General features: G+C 42.1%; 2 protein-coding genes across 2 annotated transcripts; both read right to left on the bottom strand.

Annotated features, from left to right (window-relative positions):
* Positions 1 to 455: 455 nt before the first annotated feature.
* On the bottom strand, positions 456 to 8408 carry zfat (zinc finger and AT hook domain containing). The gene is made up of 15 exons (XM_080857942.1): positions 8228 to 8408; positions 7807 to 8070; positions 7472 to 7681; positions 7019 to 7172; positions 5438 to 6840; positions 4794 to 5026; positions 3838 to 3922; positions 3328 to 3477; positions 2767 to 2940; positions 2490 to 2578; positions 2119 to 2257; positions 1894 to 2018; positions 1411 to 1531; positions 1176 to 1324; positions 456 to 959 (listed from the first exon to the last, which is right to left on the bottom strand). Exons 1-15 carry the CDS (start codon positions 8373 to 8375, stop codon positions 747 to 749), a joined length of 3657 nt encoding a protein of 1218 aa, XP_080714068.1. The 5' UTR covers positions 8376 to 8408; the 3' UTR covers positions 456 to 746.
* Positions 8409 to 12142: 3734 nt separating this feature from the next.
* dync1i1b (dynein cytoplasmic 1 intermediate chain 1b) lies at positions 12143 to 20388 on the bottom strand (the record flags this gene model as incomplete). The annotated part of the gene is made up of 16 exons (XM_080858077.1): positions 12143 to 12253; positions 12502 to 12627; positions 13247 to 13387; positions 13505 to 13649; positions 13962 to 14095; positions 14234 to 14347; positions 14735 to 14881; positions 15742 to 15867; positions 15952 to 16051; positions 16174 to 16336; positions 16695 to 16784; positions 16968 to 17083; positions 17204 to 17263; positions 17944 to 18034; positions 20021 to 20135; positions 20281 to 20388. The coding sequence occupies 16 exons, from the start codon at positions 20386 to 20388 to the stop codon at positions 12143 to 12145; spliced, it is 1887 nt and encodes a 628-aa protein (XP_080714203.1).
* Between the last annotated feature and the right edge of the window lie 4125 nt (positions 20389 to 24513).

Raw genomic sequence — 24513 nt, 5'->3', positions numbered from 1 at the left:
TTCCTTCACATACAATAACTAATTTCTGTTATTAGGATTTTAATGCCCTTTAGACCACATTAACACTAGAGATTCGTGACTAGATGAAACCTTTGCAGAACATCGCAGGGACAGGTTGCAATGGTGTGAATTAATAGTTGTCATTGCAAACCATCTGATGCAGTTGCAAAAGATTTGCTGTGTCAAATCGCAGTTGCAAGGTTTTTGAACGCCTGTACCTCAGGGCTTTCTGTGGTCTGAACTTTGGTCATAGAGCAGCGAGCATCGTCACCAGCAAACACGACGGATGCACGACGGACATTATGTGTTGCCCATCATTGAAATTAGGGTGCATAGAGTTTATTTACAAAAAGGCATTGTGTCATAAACAAAGGCCAATGTACAATCTGTAAGAAAACATACATGTATTGTTAAAAAATATGCTGCTTAAGCATTTGCAGAGCTTTTTAGTTGCTTCATATAATGTCTGTTTTCTTGTAAGATTTTTGGCTGGTGCAGTAGAAAATACCTTAAAACATCTATAACGATTGAACTGAAGGTCCTGCAATAGAAGGTATGAAAGCTATCAATTTTACGCTTATATACATTTGATTTGAGTTGAATTTGTCAAGGTCATATGTTGAGGCTCAAAAGGAACTGACTGAAAATCGCAAGGCTGAGAAAAGATGCACGGGAAACTTGTCTGGAAGTAAGAATAGCATGACATGACAACATATCCCTAACACACACAAACCAACAAGGTTCTGTCATAGAGCCTCCGTCATCTGTTCATCAGTCTGTACATAAACGATGAACTGTGATGCGTCCTCTCCCTGAGTGTACACCGTCACCGTCTTAATGCCCTCCATGTCGTCAGAAGACACCACAAGGTGGTGCTCTTCCCCCATCCCCTCCGAGGCTTGCTGCAGCGCATCCTGGATTATCATGGCGTGGTCAGCTTGCTGCTCCTCCTCAGTCACCTGTTCAGGTCACAAGAGAAGCCACAGAATTAGCACACTGGGGGAACTCTGAAGATGCAACATACCCATACACAAGACACACACTGCTCCAACACAGACAGCAGAGCATAGCAGCTTTTCCACAAGGGAACCATGCCAGGGGAGAAATAGTGAAAACTTAATCATGTTATTTTGTCCACTCATGGCTATTATGACCTGTTGTGGTAGAATGCTTACCTGTTCCACTACGGTGACTGTTCCTGGTGCCATGGCAACGACAGACGCCACGGTGCCATCAGTGTTCTCAGACCCAAGTTCAATGATCTGCTGCAGAATGTTCACTGCTGCAGGGTCTAGTCCTTCAGCATTAGAAGCAGACACAACTCCTATGTGAGAGAAGTTGTTGATGGTGACATTATCCTGTTTGAGAAAGAGTGTGGGCTGTTTGGTTATGATTAGGAAAGTTGCTCACCATTCTGTGTCGTATAATGCAGGTCTTGCAAGGCGCTCACAGCTTCCTCAGTCCCCTGTGAGTCTTCAGTCTCTGTGATGTGAAGGAACTGAGTGGATTGCTCCTCCAATGACTCCACCACCTATGGCGAACACACACAATCACACATAAGTATTTAAAGTTAAAGCATGGTTTAATGCATTACACAGACTGCCTGTGTTCAGATAACGGTAACAAAACTGAGGACAATCCTGGAGGTCACATCACAAATTCAAATAATATAAGTGAAAATATGAATTAAATGACTTCCTTTTAAATGCTAAGGCCAATTTAGATATAAGCAAATGCCATGAGTTGAGGTGGAATAAGTGAAACCGTGTACCAAAGTCCAACTCTATGATGGTGTACTTTTGAGTTTCAACCTCTTGGTTTTAATGTGACGGCCCACTGTCGACTTGTTTCACAACAAAAATGTAGACACGCTTAACGGCGTTAATCTCTCACCTCCCACTGACCCAGCGCATGGCTGTCACTCTCCACCACCTTGAGGCCGTGTTTGTTCTTCAGGTGCCTGTTCATCTCCCATTTAGTTCCATAAACATAGTTGCACACGGGACACTTAAAGCCTCCTGGGAAAGGAAGCGGACATTTCCCTGTCAGTTGATGAGGGAGTTAAAAACAGGGAAGCCTACCAGTTGTTAACACGCATGGTAGGGCATAGTCTCATACCTTGTTCTATTACTGAGTCGGAGGCTGTAGTTCCAGACCCTGCATTACAGTACTCCTCGTTGGGGTGCTTCTTGTGGTAATGTCGCTTCAAGGAGCCAGATATGTTGCAGGAGTAATGGCAATGCGCACACCGGAATGGCTTAATCAAAATAAAAAAAACAACAATTCATCACTCAAAATTCTTCTAGGTATGACTAAACACTTAAGGGCTTCTATGAATGATAACATCGTTTAAGGATTAATCAACGTGATTTATCTAAAAATTTAAATTAGATAAATTGCATTTGCTAGGAACTATGACAAATCAGAGGCCTATAAATTAAGGTCTTTAAATAGGGTCACGTCCACACAAGAGAAACGGGTATCATTACCTTGAAAGATGCATGTTGCTCCATATGACGTAGCAGCTGCGGTTTCTGCACCGCCATGTAGTCACATTCTGTGCATTTGAACTGTTTTCCTTCATGAAAATAACACAACAGACCACATAAAAACATAATAATGTAATTTAATAACTTAATCTAATCACCCGATGACCTTCATTGACACTTGCCACTGTCTAGAGGAACATACCAAAAGCCTCTGTGCAATCGAACGGGGCATCTAACGGTTCTACAGCTGTCTAACGGGTTGTTAAAAGGCCCTCACCATCAGCCATGTGCATGAGCTTGTGACTCTTCAGACTGCATTTGGATTTGAACTTCTTCCCACACAGGTCGCACAGGTGTGTCTTTTCTGAGTTGTGCCGGTTCATGTGTGCCTTGAGGTTGCTCTTGCTACGCGAGGCGTAGTCACAGATTGAGCATTTGAAGGGTTTCACACCTGCGTGAAGTACAGACACAATTTTAAAAATAGTCACTGGGAAAGGATTTGGTCACTTCAAGACAGCCTGGCAAAACATTTCCCATTTCTCCACACTATCAGATTTCTGTTGATAATGTCAACAAAGCAGAGCATTTTGGAGGATCATCAAGGCTACTAGTGAGTCCTTTCCAGGGGAAATCACATACTCAGTAGTGTACCTATGTCAGTTATCGGACAGTGTCAAACATTGGCCATTCTGTTAAACAATCAAAATCCTGAGTTTAAAAATGGATTAACAATCTACAACTTCAGTTTAATAATTGATTTCACATGACAATGCAAGTGTTTGCCGATAACACACGCCGTCCGACAATTAACACCGTTACGATTACTCTCTCCTCTCACCTTCATGAGCCCAAATGTGCTGTTGCAGGTCAGCTCCATTCCTCTTGAAGAAACGGTCACAGTAAGGGCACTTGGAAGCCTTCTTGCCAATCTTGCCTTTAGTCTCACAACTGATACCCAAAGCTTCAAATATTGAGTCCAAAGGTGCATCTGCAAACACATAACACATAACACCAATTCAATTCGATCCGATTCAATTCAATTCAATTCAATTCAATTCAATTCAATTCAATTCAATTCAATTCAATTCAATCCAATCCAATCCAATCCAATCCAATCCAATCCAATCCAATCCAATCCAATTCAATTTATATAGCGCCATAACAATAACATTTTAACAGAGCCCAGAACCTGGACCCCCTTGGTGCAACCACAATAATTCACACATTCACATTCACATTCACACATTCACACATTTCTAAAAAACCTTGGGATGTTGCCTGAAGAAATATTTTGTGCTGGTTCTAATGCACAAAATTGTTGCTGAGTTTAACATGCTTTTTTTCTAACCTGGATGGCGGGTTTTGAGGTGAGACTTTATTTTTTCCTCTGCAACCGTCTCCTCACAAACTGGGCATGCTAAAACGCTTTTGTCCTGAGGGAAAAAAAACAAAGCACAGTACTCAGGACTTCATGCATTGGTGAGGAGTGGTAAAGTGTGACTAACTAGATTGAAATCATACAATATGATACAATGATCCTATGTTATAGCTTTTCAGTGGTTTTGTCACACTGAACATCAGTGGGAAAACAAGCTTGAGATGAACCAGTGTTTCGCCAGTGTGTACGTTCCTCTGTACTTGTTTTGCATTGCATTTTCCAAAGTAGAATGCACTTTACTTGTTCTAGTCTTTTGTAATTAGGAATTTGCAGATGCACTTCACAACACCATCTGTCATGTCTGCATGTGAGACTAAGGGAAGACAGTGGGCTTATTGTGACACATCTGCATAATAATGTAGCATCTACAAAGCTTAAAGGCACCCAGTGCAACTTTCGAGGCTTAAAAATAAACATTCAATTTCTAGTCTTTTTTACACGTAGTAAGTTTCAATAACTCCATACCGTTACATACCGACATTCAAGCAGCAAAGATGAGACGTCGTTGTGTGGTGAGAACTGATAGAAAATCGATAACAACAACAATCGCCGCCATTTTCTTTATTTTTTTTTACCTACAATAAATAAAGCAGGCTTCCAGTCAATGGAAAAATGGCTTCTCCCCACCGGCGATTGTTGTTGTTTACGATGTTCTATCAGTTCTCACCACACAACGACGTCTCATCTTTGCTCCTTGAATGTCGATATGTAATGGTATGGAGTTATTGAAACTAACTACGTGTAAAAAAGACTAGAAATTGAATGTTTATGTTTCATTGAATGTTTACATAAAGTTGCACTGGGTGCCTTTAAAAAACAGAAACCCAGCAGCAGAAATGCAATCTCATCTCAAATCCTCGGCTCACCTTGTCTGAATGGGTTTTTTGATGGGCCTGTAGCTTGTACTTGTCAGGAGTGCAATATTCACACCCCTCCTCTGGACACTTCAGTAGGATATTGCTGTGTTTCTGAATGACGTGGCGCTTCAGGCAGTTTTTGGTGATGGACGAATAGCTGCACTGGGTACAGTAATGCAGGTGCTCCCGTGTATGTGTCCGTACATGCGTGTTATAGTGGACCTGGTACCAATACAGCTTACCTGTTACGAAAGAAGAAAGGTTTTACATACTGTACGTTTGTTAAGCTAACAGATCTTGAGAAGAAAAAAAACATTTCAGGCATCTAACAGTATGTTAGATATACTTGTTCCTAGAGGCACTGATGCAGACAATGTTATTCAAAGAAAGTCATTCTGTTTCCTGAATATGCGTAGAAGATCTCAACATCTTGTGCAACAGCCATCCACACACCAATATTAACAATGTTAATGTGCAATGAGGCACAACACTTATGACCTGTAGTATATCACTTTCCTAAGGAGGAACTTGTGTAAATATATGGTGGTGTTTTGCTTATGTCTTGATTCACAGTGATTCACAGCCTTGAACTCTGAAACACAAGCTTCATATCTACTTTAAAGGATAAGTAAATCAAGTGCACAGTTACATACCACAGTATTCACACTCCAGATCGCCATAGACTTTCCTGATTCTCTCAAACAATTCCATGGTCAGTTGTTTCTTCTGCATTTGGTCTATGATTTGCCTGAAAGATGTAATTTCCTCATTAGGTACCCACTTCACATCCTCCTCTAGGTTAGGAACGGTGTCCACTTGGACTTCAGACATCTCAGCCTGAGACTGTGCCGCCTCCGAGGGAGGGTTCGTGTCCCCTGACACCAGTGACGGGTTGCTGAAGGTCCCATCGTTATTTGCATCCGCGCTGTTTTCCAAAGGCACGGGCAGAACCTCTTCGGCATCAGTCGAGACGTTCGCGTCACTGCATTGCAGCGGAGGCTGATTTTCCTGTAGCTGTAACTGCTCTTGTGTTTCCTCGCTGATTACTTCCTGGTCCGTGACCACCTTGGTTTCCTGGACGACACAGGAGTTTATTACAGTTCCATCCGAGTCTACTACACTTCCATCTGGGGAAATGAGAGCGTCCTGTGTCTGCTGCACCAAAAGGTCATCCTCCGTGGTTAACCCTTCGGAGCCCTGAGCCTGTTCAACCTGTTCCTCTATGTTGCCCAACTCTGGATCCAGAGCGTCATCGTGGGCATTGAGAAGGGACAGTTCCTCTGTAATCTGCAGCTCCTCCAGCTTAAGCATTTCGCGTTGAATGTCATCGCCCGGCTTCAGGAGACAGAAGCTGCTCTGGATGGAGTCGGTGAATCCCGCAGACTCGTCCACGTCAGCGTGAGCCTCCGAAAGGTGTGACTTGAGGCGCAGTGAGCTGACGAACTTCTGCAGACAGATGGCGCAGACATAGATGAAGGGGTGCTTGCGGATGTGGGCCTGCAGAGCCGGGAGCTTGGTGGAGCCGTGATCGCAAAGTTCACACCCAAAGGGTCTCTTGGTGCCGTGGATCATCATGTGGCGGTCCCGGTCGAGCTCGTTCTTGAACTTGCGCTCGCAAACCTGACAGTCGTAGAGAAGCTGCCTCTTGCCCTCTCTTGTCTGAAGGCGATTCTCGTCGTAGATTTCCTTAACTTTCCTGTCCGTCATGTCGTGAGTCTCACGTATGTGTTTCAGGAGGTTCTTTATGTCGGAGTACTTCTTTTTGCAGAAACGGCAATGCCGTTTAATCTTCTGGTGCACCCTCTCAACGTGCACCTTCAGGTGCCCCTTACTTAGGCAGCTGAAGGAGCAGTGTTCACAGCTGAATTTCTCGCCGGTGTGCTTGCGCATGTGGACACTCAGATTGGCTTTGATGGCACTGGCGTAGTCACACTGCGAGCACTTGAATGGCTTCTCGTTGGTGTGAATTCGAAGGTGGGCCTGCAGAGAGTGTCTGAATTTAAAGACCTTGTTGCAGTACTCACAGGTGAAGATCTTGAGCTGAGTTTGGCCCACTCTGTAGAGGTGAAATTGGAAAATAATAAAAAGAAAATACATAAACAAATACAGTAGCCTATATCTAACGATAGAGATCATCAACAATATTCAGTTCATATTCAGTATAAGGGGAATTGCAGGTATCTTGTCAGTTGGGAGCCATTTAAATAGCCACACTTGAATTTTCAGCATTTTACCTGTTTGACTTCAGAGGTACTTCATAGGCAGCTTGCTGTATGGCATACTCTTGGTAGCCCCTCTTCTGGCTTGTGTCTTGAGAGCCGGGGTCTGTGTCTGCAGATGGAATGATATCTGCAGGAGAAGCCTCAATAGGCACAATCTTGGTAGCACCTGCGTGTTGAAGGGAGAGAACAGTCACCCAACCCAGCCTATGAAACGCAATGGTAGGCAGCCAGGTGCATTAGTATGCCAGGTTGTATGCCAGGTTGTCACAACATCAAAAGACCAAACAGGTCTTTTATTGCACCTTATGTGGCAATGCCGCAAGGACATATTTGCTTTTACTCATGGTCAGTATATACAAATTAAAATAAACGTTCACTATGACAACTAAATGTAATTGAGTACATTTAGGGAATGCTCCGACAACACGTATGCTTATCCAGAAAAAAGGCACCCAACATCCATACCAGGAATGGCTTCATGAGCTGAGAGGACCACACTGATGATCGGGTTCACTGGGCCAGCTGCAGGCTCTGACTCCTTTACAGAGACTTTTTCTGAGTTGTGAGTTCGTGACCGCTTTGGAGTCCGCAACTTGTCCTCTTTCTCACTTCCTTCATCCACCCTGTCCTCTGCAGAAGCCTCTGAATCAGCAACCACATCTGAATTGGCAGCATCTATATGGCCAGAGAAACAAGCACATACAGATATAGAAGCAACGCAAATGTTGGGGCTCATGTACACAAACACTGAAATGCTGGTCTTTTCACACATGTGCAAATAAAAACTGAGAGACAAATACCATTGTCGTTGTCTTCTTTCAGTGCAACAAAACAAATGTGCTTTGTGATTTGGCGCTTGTTGCTGAATTTGCGATTGCACCTCTTGCATTCCAGTGACGTGCTCTCAGAGTTGTCTTCTGTCAAGACCACTGTAACCTCAGGTATCTTTTTCTGATTTTCCTTCTCGGTGGTTTTGTCATTGGCGGAATCCAGCACCCCATTATCGGAGCAGACCTTTCTGGTGGAGCCCTTAGGCCTTCCTCTTTTCCTCTTGATGGGGCCATCTGAGAAACACATCAGATTATTATTATTTTTTTCAATTTCTGATTAATCATAAAAGTCCTTGATTTAAGGTGTGGTTTTGTTAGGCTATTTGTATTTGTAGAGTTATACATTACAGTGAACAGCGTTGATATCAAATCTGACATTAACTTCACTCACCTGTACATATTTCTGGGGATTGTGTGGATAAAGGCTTGAGAGAGATTATAATATCATCTGGATTAATTCCCTCAGAGTTATGGATTTCAGATACATGGGAGAGGAGGTCAGTTTTACTCGGCGAAAACAGATTGCAGATTTTGCACATGAATATTGATGTGACACCTGGGGGGGGGGAAAGGATCAGTATAATTTAAAGTAATGTTTCCTCATCAGGTAAGGACACATACAGTCTAAATATGCCTGTGACAACCAAATAATAAATTAAACATGAGGACAGACATTATTACTTGTCTTCATTAAGGGCTTATTGAAACAAGTAACCTTTACTTTATTGTAGCGAAACATCATATCGAGTGTACAAAATATTTTCGAGAATCTGTCGCTCGTACTGAGAAACTAAAGACCAGTTTCGTGAAACATATTTCAACTTCTGACTGTAGCTTCCCAATACATGCTCTCATTCAAGGACTACTTCAGCATTAGGTTGTTGTGTAAGGGCAAATATTTCAGCTTTTGGTCCTAAATTACAATGTGCACATTTAATTACGCTCCTTTAACTACTGCGATTACTACTGCTACAGCTACTTTTACCTTTCGACATAAACAGTAACCAGTCAGCTAGCTTGTTTGCTACAGTGAAACAGTCATATTCTTCCTACCTGGATTAGAGGCGTCCATTATTTCCCAATACAATCAAAACATCCAAGAGTTTAACATTAATGAATCACAATTTTGTTTTGGTTTCAAGTGTTTAAATTAATACATTTGGTTGATTTTAATTATTTTGCCCATGTTTTCTGTCGAATCTGCGATGTTATGGCGGATGAACTCTCCTTCATTGCCGCCGTGGTGGATGCAAATCTGTTGGCAGTTTGAGGTGCGCCATCTTCCGTTCGGAGGTATAACTACTACACATTTGCAAGGTGAAACTGTCCGTGACCAGCAATCGACTTGTAGCTTCATGGCTTATAGTGTTACCATGAATGATCCAAAACTTGAAAAATTGCACGACAGACACAGTTCTGCGCCTTAATAGAATATATATAAATAACTGACAATATTGCTCTAGTGATATGTCGGACACGCTGGCCTGGAGTCCGTCTCTCGCCTTCAACAACCAAATGGACATAACCAACCTGATATGCTAGGGAGCGGTTTTTACTCAGACAAACCGTTAGTTTCAAATGTCATTTCATAAAGATTTCTGATAGACAGGAGGGAGTTTCAAAATATAAATCTTTATTTATGTATTTATTTTAACGAACAAGGCAATTGCTGCAAAAGATGCACATAACTTTAGGTGATGCTCTTTGGCACTTCGAGGACATTGTGACTGACACGGACTATTTCGGATGGGACTCTCCAACCAGTCAAAGTAAACACCCTCCTCCCAGCCCTGTGTGATGACAGCTGAGTGTAGGATGTTTACAGTAACTACACTTGGAAGGGTGCATACAAACAGAAAAGCACACGCATACAGATCAGTACAACACAAATAAAGGTGAGAGTGGTAAAAAAAAAAAAAAAAACGAAAAGAGAAAGAGAAAAGTAAAAGCATGCTGGTGTCTGGTAATACATCTCCACATTCTCTTCATGAAACGAGAAAACATGCACAAACACAAATAGCACGCACATTTACATTCTCGGGACAAAGACGTACAAGGAGGCCTGTGGCAGCAAACATCCAACTGAAAGCTCAGATGTTTTGGCACAGCTTCCAGTCGGGGATGTTTACAGCAACTGACGACCAGGTTTCAGAAGGACACCAAGCACAAGGTTATCTGGGTGCATTACATCTCGTCTTGGGTGCTGTCATCATTGAGCCAATAATGCTGAATCGCCTTCAGTAATGACTACACCCTACAGTTGACTGCCACTTTAACATACGTCCTGTATATATTACCATAAATCTTACTTACTAATCGGTCACAGATAACATTGCAACACCCCAAATAAACTGTAAATCTGTACCCTTTCTTCTATTTCTTATCAGCCATATGCAATGACCTAATACCCAGCGTCTGTATCAAGCTTCATCTCTGAGCTGTTATGAGAAGAACACTCCAGATAGTATTATATCCATTAGCACTTCGGTATTAGTCCATTAAAGGCAACCAACAAGGTCTGTCAACTGCTGCATCAATTCTGTTTTAGTCAAATAACTTACTGCTTTACATTAAATCGTCACATACGCATACATACGCGATTCATCTTCATCTTAGAAGTCATTATAACGATGTGTTCTAGCATGACCTACGATAGGTAGATTAATAACGTCCACGTCCTTGATGTTCTGCCTATGTGTTGCATTCACTAATATCCTCAAATAATTTTAGTTGAGAAACTGCATAAGGTAAACTCGCACTATTCGCAACAACTAGTTCACAAGATTCGTGTTTAATCTCTCGTGACCGTGGCTAACATAAAGGTAAAGACTTTCAAGACATAGAACTCATCAACGTAGATCTTAGTAACCACTGAACTCTACATAGATTTATCATTAAGAGTATGTCAATGCTACGGGTCAAAGAAACTTGCCTCTTCCCGGTCTAACAAGGCAATGCAATGTTGGCATTAACGTTAGCTACGTTACTTTAACTTGGCTGCGAGCAAGCAAGGTCGCAAGACCATCGACCTCGTTTTCTAAAGCAATTTCAAATGTCAACATGCACACACCAATTATTACCAACTCAGCTTGTACTGCTGCAAAACAGTGCCGCTGCAATATCTGATCTTTCAAAAGACAGTACTAACTCAAAGTCCATCGGGCTAGTTTATTTTAGCCTATTTGCTAGCATAACAGCACATAACCTACGATGTTCGGCTAAACTATATCCACAGTGTCCTTTCCAACACCAGTACCTCATTGCATTGCTTCCTCCTTGACAGTTCAATCAAACCACTTCAAGTCAAGAGAAAGAGCAATAAAGTCAAGACGAACTACTGTTATTTCCAACGGGTTTTACTGCCAAATGTCTGGTTCCTCCGCCATTCCGTGTCAGTTTCCTTCCGTCTCTCTTGTCTTTAGTTTGACCTTTAGTTACCCGACACTAATATTGACGTAATTGTCATGGTAACAGAGCCCCGCCTGCTACGTGCATTCGCTTGCGTCCGTGTGGACCCATCAGCGGAAGACGTAGCCTACTTATCACATCAATGTATGGGGGGGCATATTTAATTTTAAGGGTAAACATAAAGACATATTGAATCAGCTGACACATTTTCAAATGCAAGGACTGGGGTCCGAAATGATCAAATAAAAGTAAAATATAGCCGACAATTTCAATTTAAAAAGTGATGTGAGCACTGAAAATAATTAGCCTACATTATTTCTGGGTAGTATACATGGGGAAAAGTAGGCCTACCCAGTGTTACAAAAATATCTGTTGTTATGTTTTTGAATCAGTCTTTTATTGGTGTCTCAACCCAAATGAGCACATAGCAACTGAAAGACAAATAGGCCTGGTATTTTATTTGGTAAACAAGATAAATACAATATTTTTGAAACAACAGACATAAATAAGCCCACACTTTTTTTTGTCAGCATTTGTGTTCTGCCTTTCAACACATAAATGATGACCTAGAGCACAATCATAAAAGGCACATGCCCTACAAGATATTTGTGAACCAAACAAACATTCTGATTTTGGCAAACAAACATGGCTCACTCCAATTGTATTTATCACTGCAAGCGTTACATCTGAATGTTTCACCGGTACACTTCTAAGAGTTAAACAGAGCTGCTAGAAAGAGGAATTATTGCCATTGACACTTATGGTATAAATAGATCCACTGCATGAGACGAAAAATGAGGTGTGATCACAGCCAAGCTTGAGTGTGCTTCTGAGTCAGCCGGCATAAATCTGGCATCTTCAATGTTTGATTTAAAATCGGCGTGTGGATGAACTGTTCTTAAGCTGCCATCTCCACGGCGCCCTCCTCCTCACCATCTCCTTGGTTGGCACGGATTTCCACCAGCGTGCGGGCAAAGCGGTTCCAGTCCTCTGGATGTGGGACTGCCAGTTGCTGAGAGCACATAAACACAGTACAACTATCATTGTGTGTTGATGGTGCTAGAAGAAGCTGATTCTCATATTTTGGTCAACTTCCAGTATTTTTTTCTCATTTAAAGTCACTTAAGGTTCAGGAGTTAGAGGCAATATGCTATGATATACTTCTCCAGAAAGCAAAAATATGCTCACTGAAACTAGTAGGTAATTTGTATTTAGTGACTGATGTGGTGGTGTCTTATTTAATAGCTGTGTTATTACCTCTCCTACATCATAGATCCAGACATGACCCTCTGAATCTCCCACTGCCACCTCCCGGCCCCCAGATGCCCATCTCACTCGGTTCAGGGCACAGGCACCTTCCACTGTCACGCTGGCTGTGGGCACCTGTAAGGAAAAGGGCATTTATGAATGCTGTTATCACTACCCACTATTTTGTAGTTTTACACAGCCTTATATAAACACTCCCATGACTGACATCTGGGACAGCCTGAGAGCGTGGAATTGATTTATTCCTAATGTGTGGTCAGATCTTGTGATGAATATGCTTCTGGCAGTCCATGAGTCTTTGTGGGCGGGTTCTCAGAAACGAAATACTTGGTGGACTTCCTGTTTGGACTGTCAATGTTTCCTGTTTGTGTCCTAACTCTTACATGGTTATACATAACACAGTAAATGCATGTGTTCCAAGAACGTAAGGGAATGTCCTTTGGTTGTTTTCTTAATTCCCCTTTTGCACATTACCAGTTCCTGCCATCCCTGCCCCTTCACAGACGGAGCACCCTACTATAAAATGGAGATTAAGGATTATATCATGCTATCACTGCTTTACACGCAACACTGAGCAATATCACTGATCAGTAAAACATGCCTTTTGTTAAGGTTGTATAGCCTTTTTCACTCTTTTTAAGGTGCATTTACATTTTAATGTTCATGAATGTACACTGTCCCTCTTGATCAAATAAACAAATTGATTGATTGATTGATTGACTATGGAAGTGTTTACCTCTGTGTCATTGTTCAGGTTCCACAGGTCTAAGCGGCCCATTCCATCTACAGACGCGAAGAGTGCTGGATGGACTGGTGACCACATCACATCATAGACGTAGTCTGCGTTGTCCTCAAAGGAGTAAAGAGGCTTGTTGTGCTGTAAAGACAAATTGTGTTAGATTAGAAAATCATCTGCGCACACGTATTGGGTCTTAAATTGGCGCTAGCCGAACTGGCAGCATCGTTGTGCGTGGAATGTGTAAGGGGATCATACCTTAGTAGACCACAGTTTCACGGTCCAGTCAAATGAGGAGGTGATGAAAAGATGGGAGAAGTCAATAGGGCCCAGAGCGTTGTGGCAACTGATGCCAGTGACTGGGCCTTGGTGTCCCTCAAACATCTCACCAATGCCAGCCTTACTGAAAGGGAGAAAGAATGCAAGATGTTTTTCAAAAACAAATAAACAAAATGTAATGTACCACAAAAGATGGAAGAGTTCTCACCTTCACGTTTGTAAAGATGGTGAGGAAATTTCTTGTGGCTGTGTCTCTGTTCAGTATCATAGTTTTTAACCAAATGTTGTATCACAGAGACGTTATACGATTTAGGCTTCCCTTCTAGACACTTACCACCAGCTCATTGTAGTCATATCCCTGTGGCAAAACACCTGACTGAGCAAATCATGCCACCCTGGGCAAGAGCAAACACCTTCTTAATACGTTCCCACTCACCTTCCATGGCGGGACGCTGTGTACACTGTCCCCTCCTCGCTGCCCACGACAAAATTGTTCACATCACCAGCAGGAAATGCCATTCCTGTGACCGCTACAGCTTTGGACTTATTATACACCAGCTCCATACTCTCCTGTTAACAACAATACAGCAACAACAATGTCTTTCAATCTTGATCTGTGACCTTCAAACTCATAAAAATACATCTGAACCCCTGGTTTTTAAAACCCCTTTTCAATTCAGCTTAAACACCTTGAGCGACAATTCTCACCATAGGCTGCGAGAGCATGTCCAAACTCCAGGAACACATCTTTCCATCTGTGGACACCGTTATCAGGTTGTTGGCATTTTGTGTCCCAACCACATTCACACAGTACACAGGGTGCTGTTGAATAGAACATACTTGCAAAGTCAGCATGTGTCAGTATTGTGCTCTTATGGATGGCCATAGGCAAAGTGAACATGCAGTCAGCTAAAATTGAGTTATACCAGGATAAAATGTTTCCATTTACTTGAAAGGAATAAGATTAATTACTATATACCAGGATAAAATGTTTCCATTTACTTGAAAGGAATAAGATTAAGTCCTTGACTTGTATTGTTTGGAAAGCTTTCTAAGACTTCTGAAGTCACATGAGAGACCAACAAGATAACATCATCTGTTTCATTTCCAAATAAGCATAATCACATTTTTAGCCATAATGTAGCATCATCTTTATAAATACAGTAGGTCCCGAAGGAGAGAGGGAGAGAGAGACGAGCTTAAACTCACAGTGTGTGCTGCGGATGATAGAGGGGTCCTCTGCACAGGGGTTCGTCTGTGGCTGCGGTTATCCCACAACACAATCTGCCCCGAGTACGTTCCTCCCACCACTAGGTTGGGGTGAAACTGAGCAAATCCTACAGACATCACTGAGGACTGTGGGGAAGAGGGCAAAGTAGGCAGAATTGGAGAGAGGTGGCGGTGGATGGATGAGGGAGATGGAGAGAGAGGAGATGGTGGATGGATTAGGGAGATGGAGAGAGAGGAGATGGTGGTGGATGGATTAGGGAGATGGAGAGAGAGGAGATGGTGGATGGATTAGGGAGATGGAGAGAGAGGAGATGGTGGATGGATTAGGGAGATGGAGAGAGAGGAGATGGTGAGGGAGATGGAGAGAGAGAAGATGGTGGTGGATGGGTGAGGGAGATGGAGCGAGAGGAGGTGGTGGTGGATGATTGAGAGAGATTGAGAGAGGAGGTGGTGGTGGATGATTGAGGGAGATGGTGGTGGATGGGTGAGGGAGATGGAGAGAGAGGAGGTGGTGGATGGGTGAGGGAGATGGAGAGGGAGGAGGTGGTGGTGGATGGGTGAGAGAGATGGAGAGAGAGGAGGTGGTGGTGGATGATTAAGGGGGATGGAGAGAGAGAAAAAAAGAAAAAGGAATAAGGCATCTTTAATTGCCTAACAGGGTTAAATGCCCAAATTAGATGCCCGGCATGGGTCGTTTTAGAGTACAAAATTGTTGCCTATTGTTTTGATGTTTGCACAAAAACACATTCAGGTCAGTCTCAGTGGTGCGATTATTTTTGGTTCATCCCCTGCTGAGTCTGTAATGAGAGTAAATACTCAAATAATTCATTTTTTGCTGCTAATACCAGACTTGGCCACTCTCTGATATAACCACTGGCAGGATTAAACAGAGATGACTGTTATTCACTGTTGCTGATGCTATTATCTATGAATATTGGCACCACTTTGAACTGGTCGTATGTATGACTGAAATAAACATGGCTTACTTGACAGTGAAATATATATTCAGGCGTCATCTTCTTAAACTTCATGTTCCAGACTAACACCACCCCATCCGGTTCATGAGGGGCATCTTCATTGCTATTGTAAGATGCCATCAGCAGCTCAGAGTACTAAGGGGAAAACGTTGACATGAGTTATCGCATGTGCTTGCACACACTCAACATAATACCAATAATCTATAAAACCCTTTCTACCTGAGGGGACCAATCCAGACAGGTCACAACCCGATGTTTGGACCAGTGCTCGTCATAGAACAGTCGATTGAAAGATAAATTAGAGCCGGCCTGCGTGTCCCTGTGGGAAGCAATGATGAAATGAGGGAAAGCTGCTGACTGGAACCCGTTGTGAATTATTGACTGTATCAGCAAGTCAACAGAAAGAAAGAAAGAAAGAAAGAAAGAAAGAAAGGTTCTGACCCATCTCTGTCTTCCATGTCACGGCCGCTGTAGTCAAAGAAGATGTCTGAGTCCTGGGCTAAGGCACGCTCCATCACACGAATACTCCGGTCAAAGAACACAACGAAGTCCTCAGAGTGAGTGATCTGCTCCTTCTCCTCCTCTGTCAGCTCTCTTGGGTGAACTTAACAACACACAGACAACATGTATGTGGATGTACACACACACACACACACACACACACACACACACACACACACACACACACACACACACACACACACACACACACACACACAGGCATGTACACACACCAGCAAACATGTACGTGGAGGTACACACACACACACACAAACATAAACACACATAAAGGCAAACAGGAGAGCAAAGTTTTTATTTCATGTAATTGAGTGGTAAGTCAATATGACATTTCGATGTATACAACAAGCATTTATCCTCTGATACATTATCTGATAGTGATAGTTAAAAAGAAAGCATGCCTTGTGATCACCCACAGAGCAGCAGCCATTTTGCACTCATACCTTCTGTGGGTTCCTGATTGTCCTCATGATCCTGCAGGTCAGTCCCAGTCTCAGGTTTGGGCACTGGGATCTCCTCATCCTCCTCCTCCTCTGTGGAGCAGAGGAAAAACAGCCATTTTGTGGGAAACCGTTATGATTCTGTGAACTCCCATACCAGTCAAGAAACCATGAAAAATATGTACTGCATTTTAATGGATGTCATACCAGTCTAAATGAGATTATCTGTGTTATTTTTGTCATGTTATACTGATATTTTCTGTAAACCTAAAGTACCTTCTGAGTGATGCGATGCCAGAGGGGTCTGCGTTTCCTTACAGTAAGACACAAGCTCCCTGGGCAGTATATCCACCTGTGTGATTTTGGAGGGACCGAGTCTTGGTACCTTGCGGCTAACAGGAAGAAAGATGAGACACTGAACAAAGGGACACACCATGTGACTCCAGTACAAAATACACAGCGGTTATCTGTGAGTTGATGCATTTCACTACAGCTGGAATGCTTAGACGTACCCAACGTCCGACTCGTCCAACAGCTGAAGAACGGAGGGATCAGTATCCCACTGTAGGGTCCTGACGGGAGCAGGAGGTGTCATATTTAAAAAAGGAAAACGTAAAATTAGCTACAGGACCTGATAATGAGGCAACAACTCCATTTCACGCACGGTGTCAGAACAGACAGCTTTTTTCACACCACATCCACAGCTGGTAAGGGAGGTGGTTTAAGTGGAAAAAAACAGCCAGTGACGCAACTACACAGTGATATGCACTGATACATGGGACCAGAAATCACATCTAGAGCTCACGGCACAACGATGTACTAACACCGACTCGTCCTTACCTATATCTGCTTCCCCATTAAGAGATGTAAAGGAAAGGAAAACATCAGCTATTTGCAAGGCAGTGCTTCAAGAAGAGATACACTTTAAGGTTTGCGTAAATAACAAAATCTCTCTGATGCTATTTTTTTTAGGTAAAAATATTTCACCCAAGTTTGCTGTTGTTGATTTGAGCACTTTATCTTTACAAAAATGAGGTTATAAGGATATCGAATGAAAAAAGCTGATCACTGCATTGCTATTAATCACATGCTCCTAATTTCCAGCAAAATCTTTCACCTCAATGGAAAATGTCCCTGCCCACCCCCTCCAATAATGAAATGAATCGAACAAAACAAAAGGCAAGCTACATCCACTCATGCTCATGACTACAGTGCTAAGGTTGAAGGTCATACAACATATTATACTTCATACCTTCCCGTTGTCCCTCCGTTTACTGACTCCTGGCTGCCGGCCTCGCTGGGCGTGCTCACTGATTTCGAAGAGGGAGACATAGGGGTTGGGACTAAATAATGAAAATAACAGGTATCCCATGTTAAAAGCTGCAGAGGCTGCACTGAGGGGACAGCAGTGGCAGACACAGCCAAACCAAAGAGAGAGAAAGAGGGAGAGAGAGAGAGAGAGAGAGGAAGAGAGAGAAGGGGAAGTCCAAATCATCAGGATGGATTGAAATGGTGGTTTGAAAGCAAAAAAAAAAGAGAAAGAAAGGATCCAAAAAGAAAAACAACATAAGAAATTGTCAAGCGAATTTTCAGAGTTGTTTAAAAAATGTCCTTATACTTAATGTAAAATCCAAATATCTGTATGAGTTTCCAAATCCATGTAAATGTGTGCTGTTGTGAGCTCTACTGGGGGGTGATGTTGGGGGAGGGGGCATTAGTCTGGTCATTTCATCCAAAATTTGGCTTTGAGTTCAATCAAGTATAAGTGCCGCTTCATTGCAGATACTTTGCACATTTCAACGGCTCTCAGCCAAAGCTCTAAATACCCCTCTTTACAAAATAATGTCTTTGAGGAAGCCCTCATCATTGTAACCATTCAACGGTAAGACATTACAAATTGCCAATAAATATAAATGGGTAACACAGCTCATTAAGCCAACCATACAACATTAATGATAACGAATATCAATCAATGGTAACGGATGATTATGAATTATTACAGGTATGGATTGCAGCTCAATTCTGAAGCAGCAGATAAATCATCAGATGATTTTCAGAAAAGCATAAATGTGAACAATGCTGGTGACAAGGCTTTAGTTTGGCAGTGATAATATGATGGAAATTTCACAAATATTGTTTTAACCTAGTTTCGCACAGGATCTACTGCAGTTTTTAACAAAGATTTAATCGAGTGGCTGAATACAAATTGAACGGAACTAATTTAATAGCGCTCCTTTTTACTCCATTCAACAGGCAAACACAATATACTGTATTGTATAATTCATATTATTATATTGAGAACGACTTTTTTATTGAAGCAATACAATTAAATTCATGCTCAAAATAAAGATCCAGATAGACTCAGGAAGACTCCCTAGACAATTACGTACCACATCTTGGCTAGTTACACTGTTTTTGTGTCTAGTTCAGTGTTTCATTCAACTAAACTGGTTTCCTTTCCGTTTTTTATGTAACCTGGAAGTAAACTGCGTTCAAAACACAATGGGACAGTTATATTTCTCTATTCTTGAGTGGCTTGAGTGGCTTACCCTACGTATTCCCTGGATCGTTCTCAACACCAAATAGCCCACTTGTATTACAAAACATTTGAGCCTTAACAAACTGGACAAAACCATACACTCATGTAACATTTGACCAACTGGTTTCTTGAGCAAGAGCTGATATTTATGTAGTCTAAGTGTGAAATCAAAAGACCATTTTCACTGCTCTTTTTCTCTTATCTCTGAGGCTTTGCTGGGCTCTGTAGCGTGCTATATTTCCCCCAAACAATAATTTTATGTTGCCACACTTTTACAGGAAAAGGATGTTTTTTTTCCTGTGAGAAGTTCTGCTGACATGCTCCAGAATCTCCAACATTTGTGGAATGGCGTGTTAAATTATAGTTTCTGACCTGCCACCACACCTCATGGATATAAGTTTTGCTCTAATTCTGATAATGCTGCCCATCCCTGGAGCTGTAGCCTTGCGTGTGGCTACTTTTTCTAAAATTAAAAATAAACCATATAGTGTAATATCATTCTAGGCAATACATCCACAATCATATCACACATACAAGCAATGGGATTCAGCCAATAATTGTATAAGCATGTGCCCACAGTGATTAGTCTGGACAGAGCTGAAGAGCAATAATCAAAAGTAACTGACTGCTCTTTACACCATACCTTGAGAATATACGCCTCTGTCATCTCAAGGATGGAAAGAGGCGCGCTTGCCTTCCGGAGTGCAAATGGGATTGTTAGGGAGTAAGTGGAAGCGCTGTTATGGTAACATTTTGGGGTGAGAGAACACTGGCGTTTTTTTTGTTATACCTAATGGGGGCTCCGGTGAGATGCCAATACTCTGGAGCAGGGCCTCTGTCTCTCTTCGCTTCCGGTCTAAATCCGAATCCTCAGACACGCTCTCCGTCTTCTGCTGAGATTCCGACTGGAACAGGCACCATGGACATGTTTGGAAAAAACAGAACACAAATTGTATTCACTCAGAATCTCACTTGGAATTTTCCAAGGGCAATGCTATGATCTCTTGCACGTGGAGAGTAAAGAGATCTTGGAGTTGGGGTGTGCCTTACCTCTTTCTTTTTCCTCTCCTCCTCCTTCCTTTTCTTCTCCTCACGGATCTGTGCGAGGCGCTGTTTTTTGCGCTCAAGCTCAGCTTTCAGGTCACTTTTTTCAGACATCTTCGACCACGGCAAGAGAGGTAGAGATCTCTGTATTCAAAAAAGTATACAACTTCTGTGATATCGGTCTTCGGGATTTCTCATGGACCAACACAGTCCATCATATTAAAACATCATAGTGAATCAATTGACGTGCTTGACTGAATTTGGGTCACAGACATGTATTGACCTATTATCATAAAAGAACATAAACATAGACAATGAAGATATATGATGTTATCCAACACTGGAAACAGCATTTATGATTAAGACAGAGAATAAAAATCATAACTGTATAATATATATGGTTTTAACTGGGCTATGAGAATGTGAATGGGAGCATATCAGCTTAACCTAATAGTGAACAGCAAAAATGCCGTGTTTTAACATGACAACTTAAAAATGACGTGTTTGAACATGACGCCTTAAAAATGACATGTTTGAACATGACGCCTTTCACACGAAGGAGAAAGTGAAATCCAAGAAACCTAATCCTATGAGGCAAAACATGACATACACACTGAATGATAGTTGTTTGCAGACAACGAAACTTGAATTAAACAAATGACGAAAATGAACTGCGTAACTAAGCTTTATTGAAAAAGACAATGCAGGGAGATTGTTGATCGATAAACAAGCAACACAGACGTATAATGACCAATGAGTATGACGGGTGTAATTGAGACAATGACGTTGTGAACACAGTGAAAATAGAGCAGGTAATCAGTGGGATATGAACAAAGACGTAGCCTAAAGATGCTTCCTAGCAGGCAAAACGAATGATCAAATTAAAATATCTGTAAGACTCATGTACAATTACTAATTAACTAAACAGCAATGATTTGAGATATTTCTTAATACATGCGTTCTTATTTTCGGATATTGTAAAACCGAGGCAATTATGTGGGGATTAGGCTATACGTTGGCCTTTTGACTGACCTCTTTGACAGCTAAAACCTTAGCATGCCGCATTTCCAACGTACATACTCACATTTGACGACTACAATACATGCACACCATCACAGATATGCATTTTCATGTAGCATAACACAGTAAGCATCCGTTGTAATGGCATTATTCGTACCGTGCGTATTTTCTATTGTTCCTCTCGCAGTGGTTGGGTTATGCTGTTCGCAACACTCTGCGATGCAAACTGGTGTCCTGCTGCTTAAATTAACAAAATATCAGGACATCCAAAACACAAAAAGATTATACTCCCCAGTCTGGTTATCTTTTCTGTCTAGCATCCTCTGGGCGGAAGTGTTCGATGCCAGACGTCACAGCAGTTTCCAAGTCCCTCCGCTAAGAGAAGGCGCGCCGGCTGCGACCTGGTGCTGATGAGATGCTCAGAGAAAGTATTTCATGAAGTGTGCTACTCTTTGGCTGCATGTGCCCACAGATGTATTTCTATCTCGTTTTTCTTTCTTTCTGAAGACGGCGTCATCAACTACAACAGCATTAATAATTATACTAAAATGATATTTCTTCAGCTTAGCTATATTAGCTACTGATAGGACTGAATGTCTTAGAGTACACTTCATGCATACATTCTGGCAGGCATTTTTAAGGCTAAATTGAATAGCTGTTTGCAATTTTATGAGTCTTTATGACTTAGTCAAGGACCACTAGATGGCGCATCTCCGATGCAGGAGTCCCTGCACTTGCTTTTTACAACAAAGTTTACCATTGTTGTCCTAAATGACATCTAAAAGGCAATATTGCCTGCTCTGTTCTGTATATCATGTACCACAGAATGAATATTTTAATTGTCGCTTATCTGTGACTGACCCCTTATGCTACAGCCACTGCAGATAGCAAAATCATTATGGCCCAAATTTGGGCCAAAACTGGCATGCCATTTTGGCAAAGCTTTGGAATGATGTACGGCCCAAATTTGGGCCAAATTAGGCGTGCCAAAAGAAAAACAAAAGGAGGCCAAAACTCAGCCAAAACCAATTTTGGAATACCAAACCTTAGCCAGAAGTATCCCAAATAGATGCCAAAACCCCCCAAACCTTACCAAAAAGAAGCCATAAATGACCCAAAGTGATGCCATAACTGACCCAAAGTGACCCCATAAATGACCCAAAGTGATGCCATAACTGACCCAAAGTGACCCCATAAATGACCCAGAGTGACGCCATAACTGACCCAAAGTGTTCCTATTTATTTATGTATTTATTTATGTGGTTTTATGGAAAAACCTTTAATGTCCTAGTATTCTAGGCTCATATATGAAGTTACATGGTTAAACTGTGTTCTGTGCGTGTTATGCACAAAAAAATGAAACAATATATTTTAAATTGATATTTCTTTTTATTACAATTCACTCTCGCTGCTCCTGGTTGGGAGCCGGCTGGCGTTTTTTCCTCCCGCCCTCCCTATCCCCAGCCCAGTAAAACCATCGTTTCACAGCCTCCACAATCTTTAAATCAGTAGCGGTCGAGCAGGTGGGGTTGCGCCTCACTGCGTCTGAAATTGAGGACATACACAAAAAAGGTTTTCAGTGTCAGTGATTTTAACAGATGTAACTGGATTTAAACAGAAATAATGCATGCTACAATCTTCTTCACTATGCAAAGTTCCAACTGTAAGCGTTGCCAAACAAACTCATCATGTGGAAGATAGGTGTGAGGGTTCTGTGGGTTTTGTGTTTTCCACAGAAACATTGCAAACATACTTTGAGTTCAGTTCTGTTAATTTCTACTAAGAAAATAATTGTCTGACAGTTGAATGTTTGTTTCAGCCTGATATCCCTATGGAGCCTTTGGAAAAAATGATCAGAGCCTAGAACAGGATGCTTGTGTGAACCGTGATTAACAGTTTAAATGCTTACCCATCACTACTGCCTTTAGCTGCAATTGATCAAATGCTATTTTGCCATTTAACCCTAGTCAGGAAATCTTTTTGGCAAGGTAATTTTTAATAGCTTGTTTCAATATTCGCCACACTGGGTCTTTTACATCGGCTCCCCCCGCCAATCCAAGAGTGATGACCTATAAAAGAACCAGTGGCATTAGGTATCAAAAATAAAACTACCATTGTTTGATAAATCACTCAGCGTACCATTCTTAGAGAAATCAAAAGCAGCTCACCAATTCCGGACGAAGGTCCCGCTTGGTTGCGAGGTCGCCCTCCAGAACCTCCAGTGCCTGCTCATTCCCCAGAGGGAAATAAGCAACATGCCAGGTGGTGGTGGTGGACATCCTCTGCCCTCCCTGGATGTGTTTGTGGAGGTGCTGGAGCATGTGGAGCATGGTCTTCTGCTGGTCCATAACAATTTGTTGGTTGACCAACACCTCACGCAGAAGAGCTGAAAAACAAAAACAAAACATTTAGTATTAAAAAGCAGTTTTAAATCCTCAAAAATTGATTGGGGGGTGGGGGGGGGGGGCGTGCATGTGTCACTCTCCTTCATTTTTGCTGCGTCAATCGCGTGCATGGAGGCGCTAAGTGGCCTAAGCATGGGACAGTGCGAGACAGCCAATCATGAGTTAGTCAATGTTCAAAATTCCCGGCGTTTGCGCAGACTTTTGGCAAGAGAGATGCCAAAGCGCGCCTGTAAGTCATGAGATGCGGTCCCGCTCATCAAAATTTCGTCTGGTTAACCAGACATAAGCCATAACTAAGCCAGGGCTGACAACGGACACCGTTTAAAAAAATGTTTTTTTAATATATATATTCAGAGGACAGGCAGCTAGAGGACTGTGATGAGATGTTTACTATAGGTGACAAAAAATGTTTTACCTTAGAAACCGCGCAAGAAGACTTAGAGCCCCTTTAACATCTAAAATGCCTTTATGCACGTTAAATGCTAGCTAGGCGTTTTATCCACTAGAAATAGCTAGAAGGAAAATAATGACCGGCTCACTGAATTATAGCAAATCCAACATTAGGCTATTTAAATGTAACGTTGCGGAGGGCATGACGGGCGTTTAAAACAGATAAACGAATATGAGTATCTTGATGTGAGCAATAATAATGTCTAATAACTTTTTAAAAGAGAAAAAAAATGCGACTTACCTTAGTGTGTAGCTGGGTGTAATGTGTAGCTGGGGCTCTTCTCTGTGCATCGAATGTTCAAAATTCCCGGCGTTTGCGCAGCCTTTTGGCAAGCCAGAGAGATGCCAAAGCGCGCCCGTAAGT

This window comes from Sprattus sprattus (genome assembly GCF_963457725.1).
Source record: "Sprattus sprattus genome assembly, chromosome: 19".
In the NCBI taxonomy this organism is placed as follows: Eukaryota; Metazoa; Chordata; class Actinopteri; order Clupeiformes; family Clupeidae; genus Sprattus; species Sprattus sprattus.
Note: the sequence above shows the minus strand (reverse complement) of the source record. Positions and strands in the feature narration are given on the sequence as shown.

Coding starts and splice junctions, on each gene's coding strand:
- zfat (XM_080857942.1), bottom strand. CDS start 8,375: ATGTGCAAAATCTGCAATCTGTTTTCGCCGAGTAAAACTGACCTCCTC. Junction 8,071..8,227: donor ATCCCCAGAAATATGTACAG/GTGAGTGAAGTT, acceptor TGTGTTTCTCAG/ATGGCCCCATCAAGAGGAAA. Junction 6,841..7,018: donor GTACCTCTGAAGTCAAACAG/GTAAAATGCTGA, acceptor TCACCTCTACAG/AGTGGGCCAAACTCAGCTCA.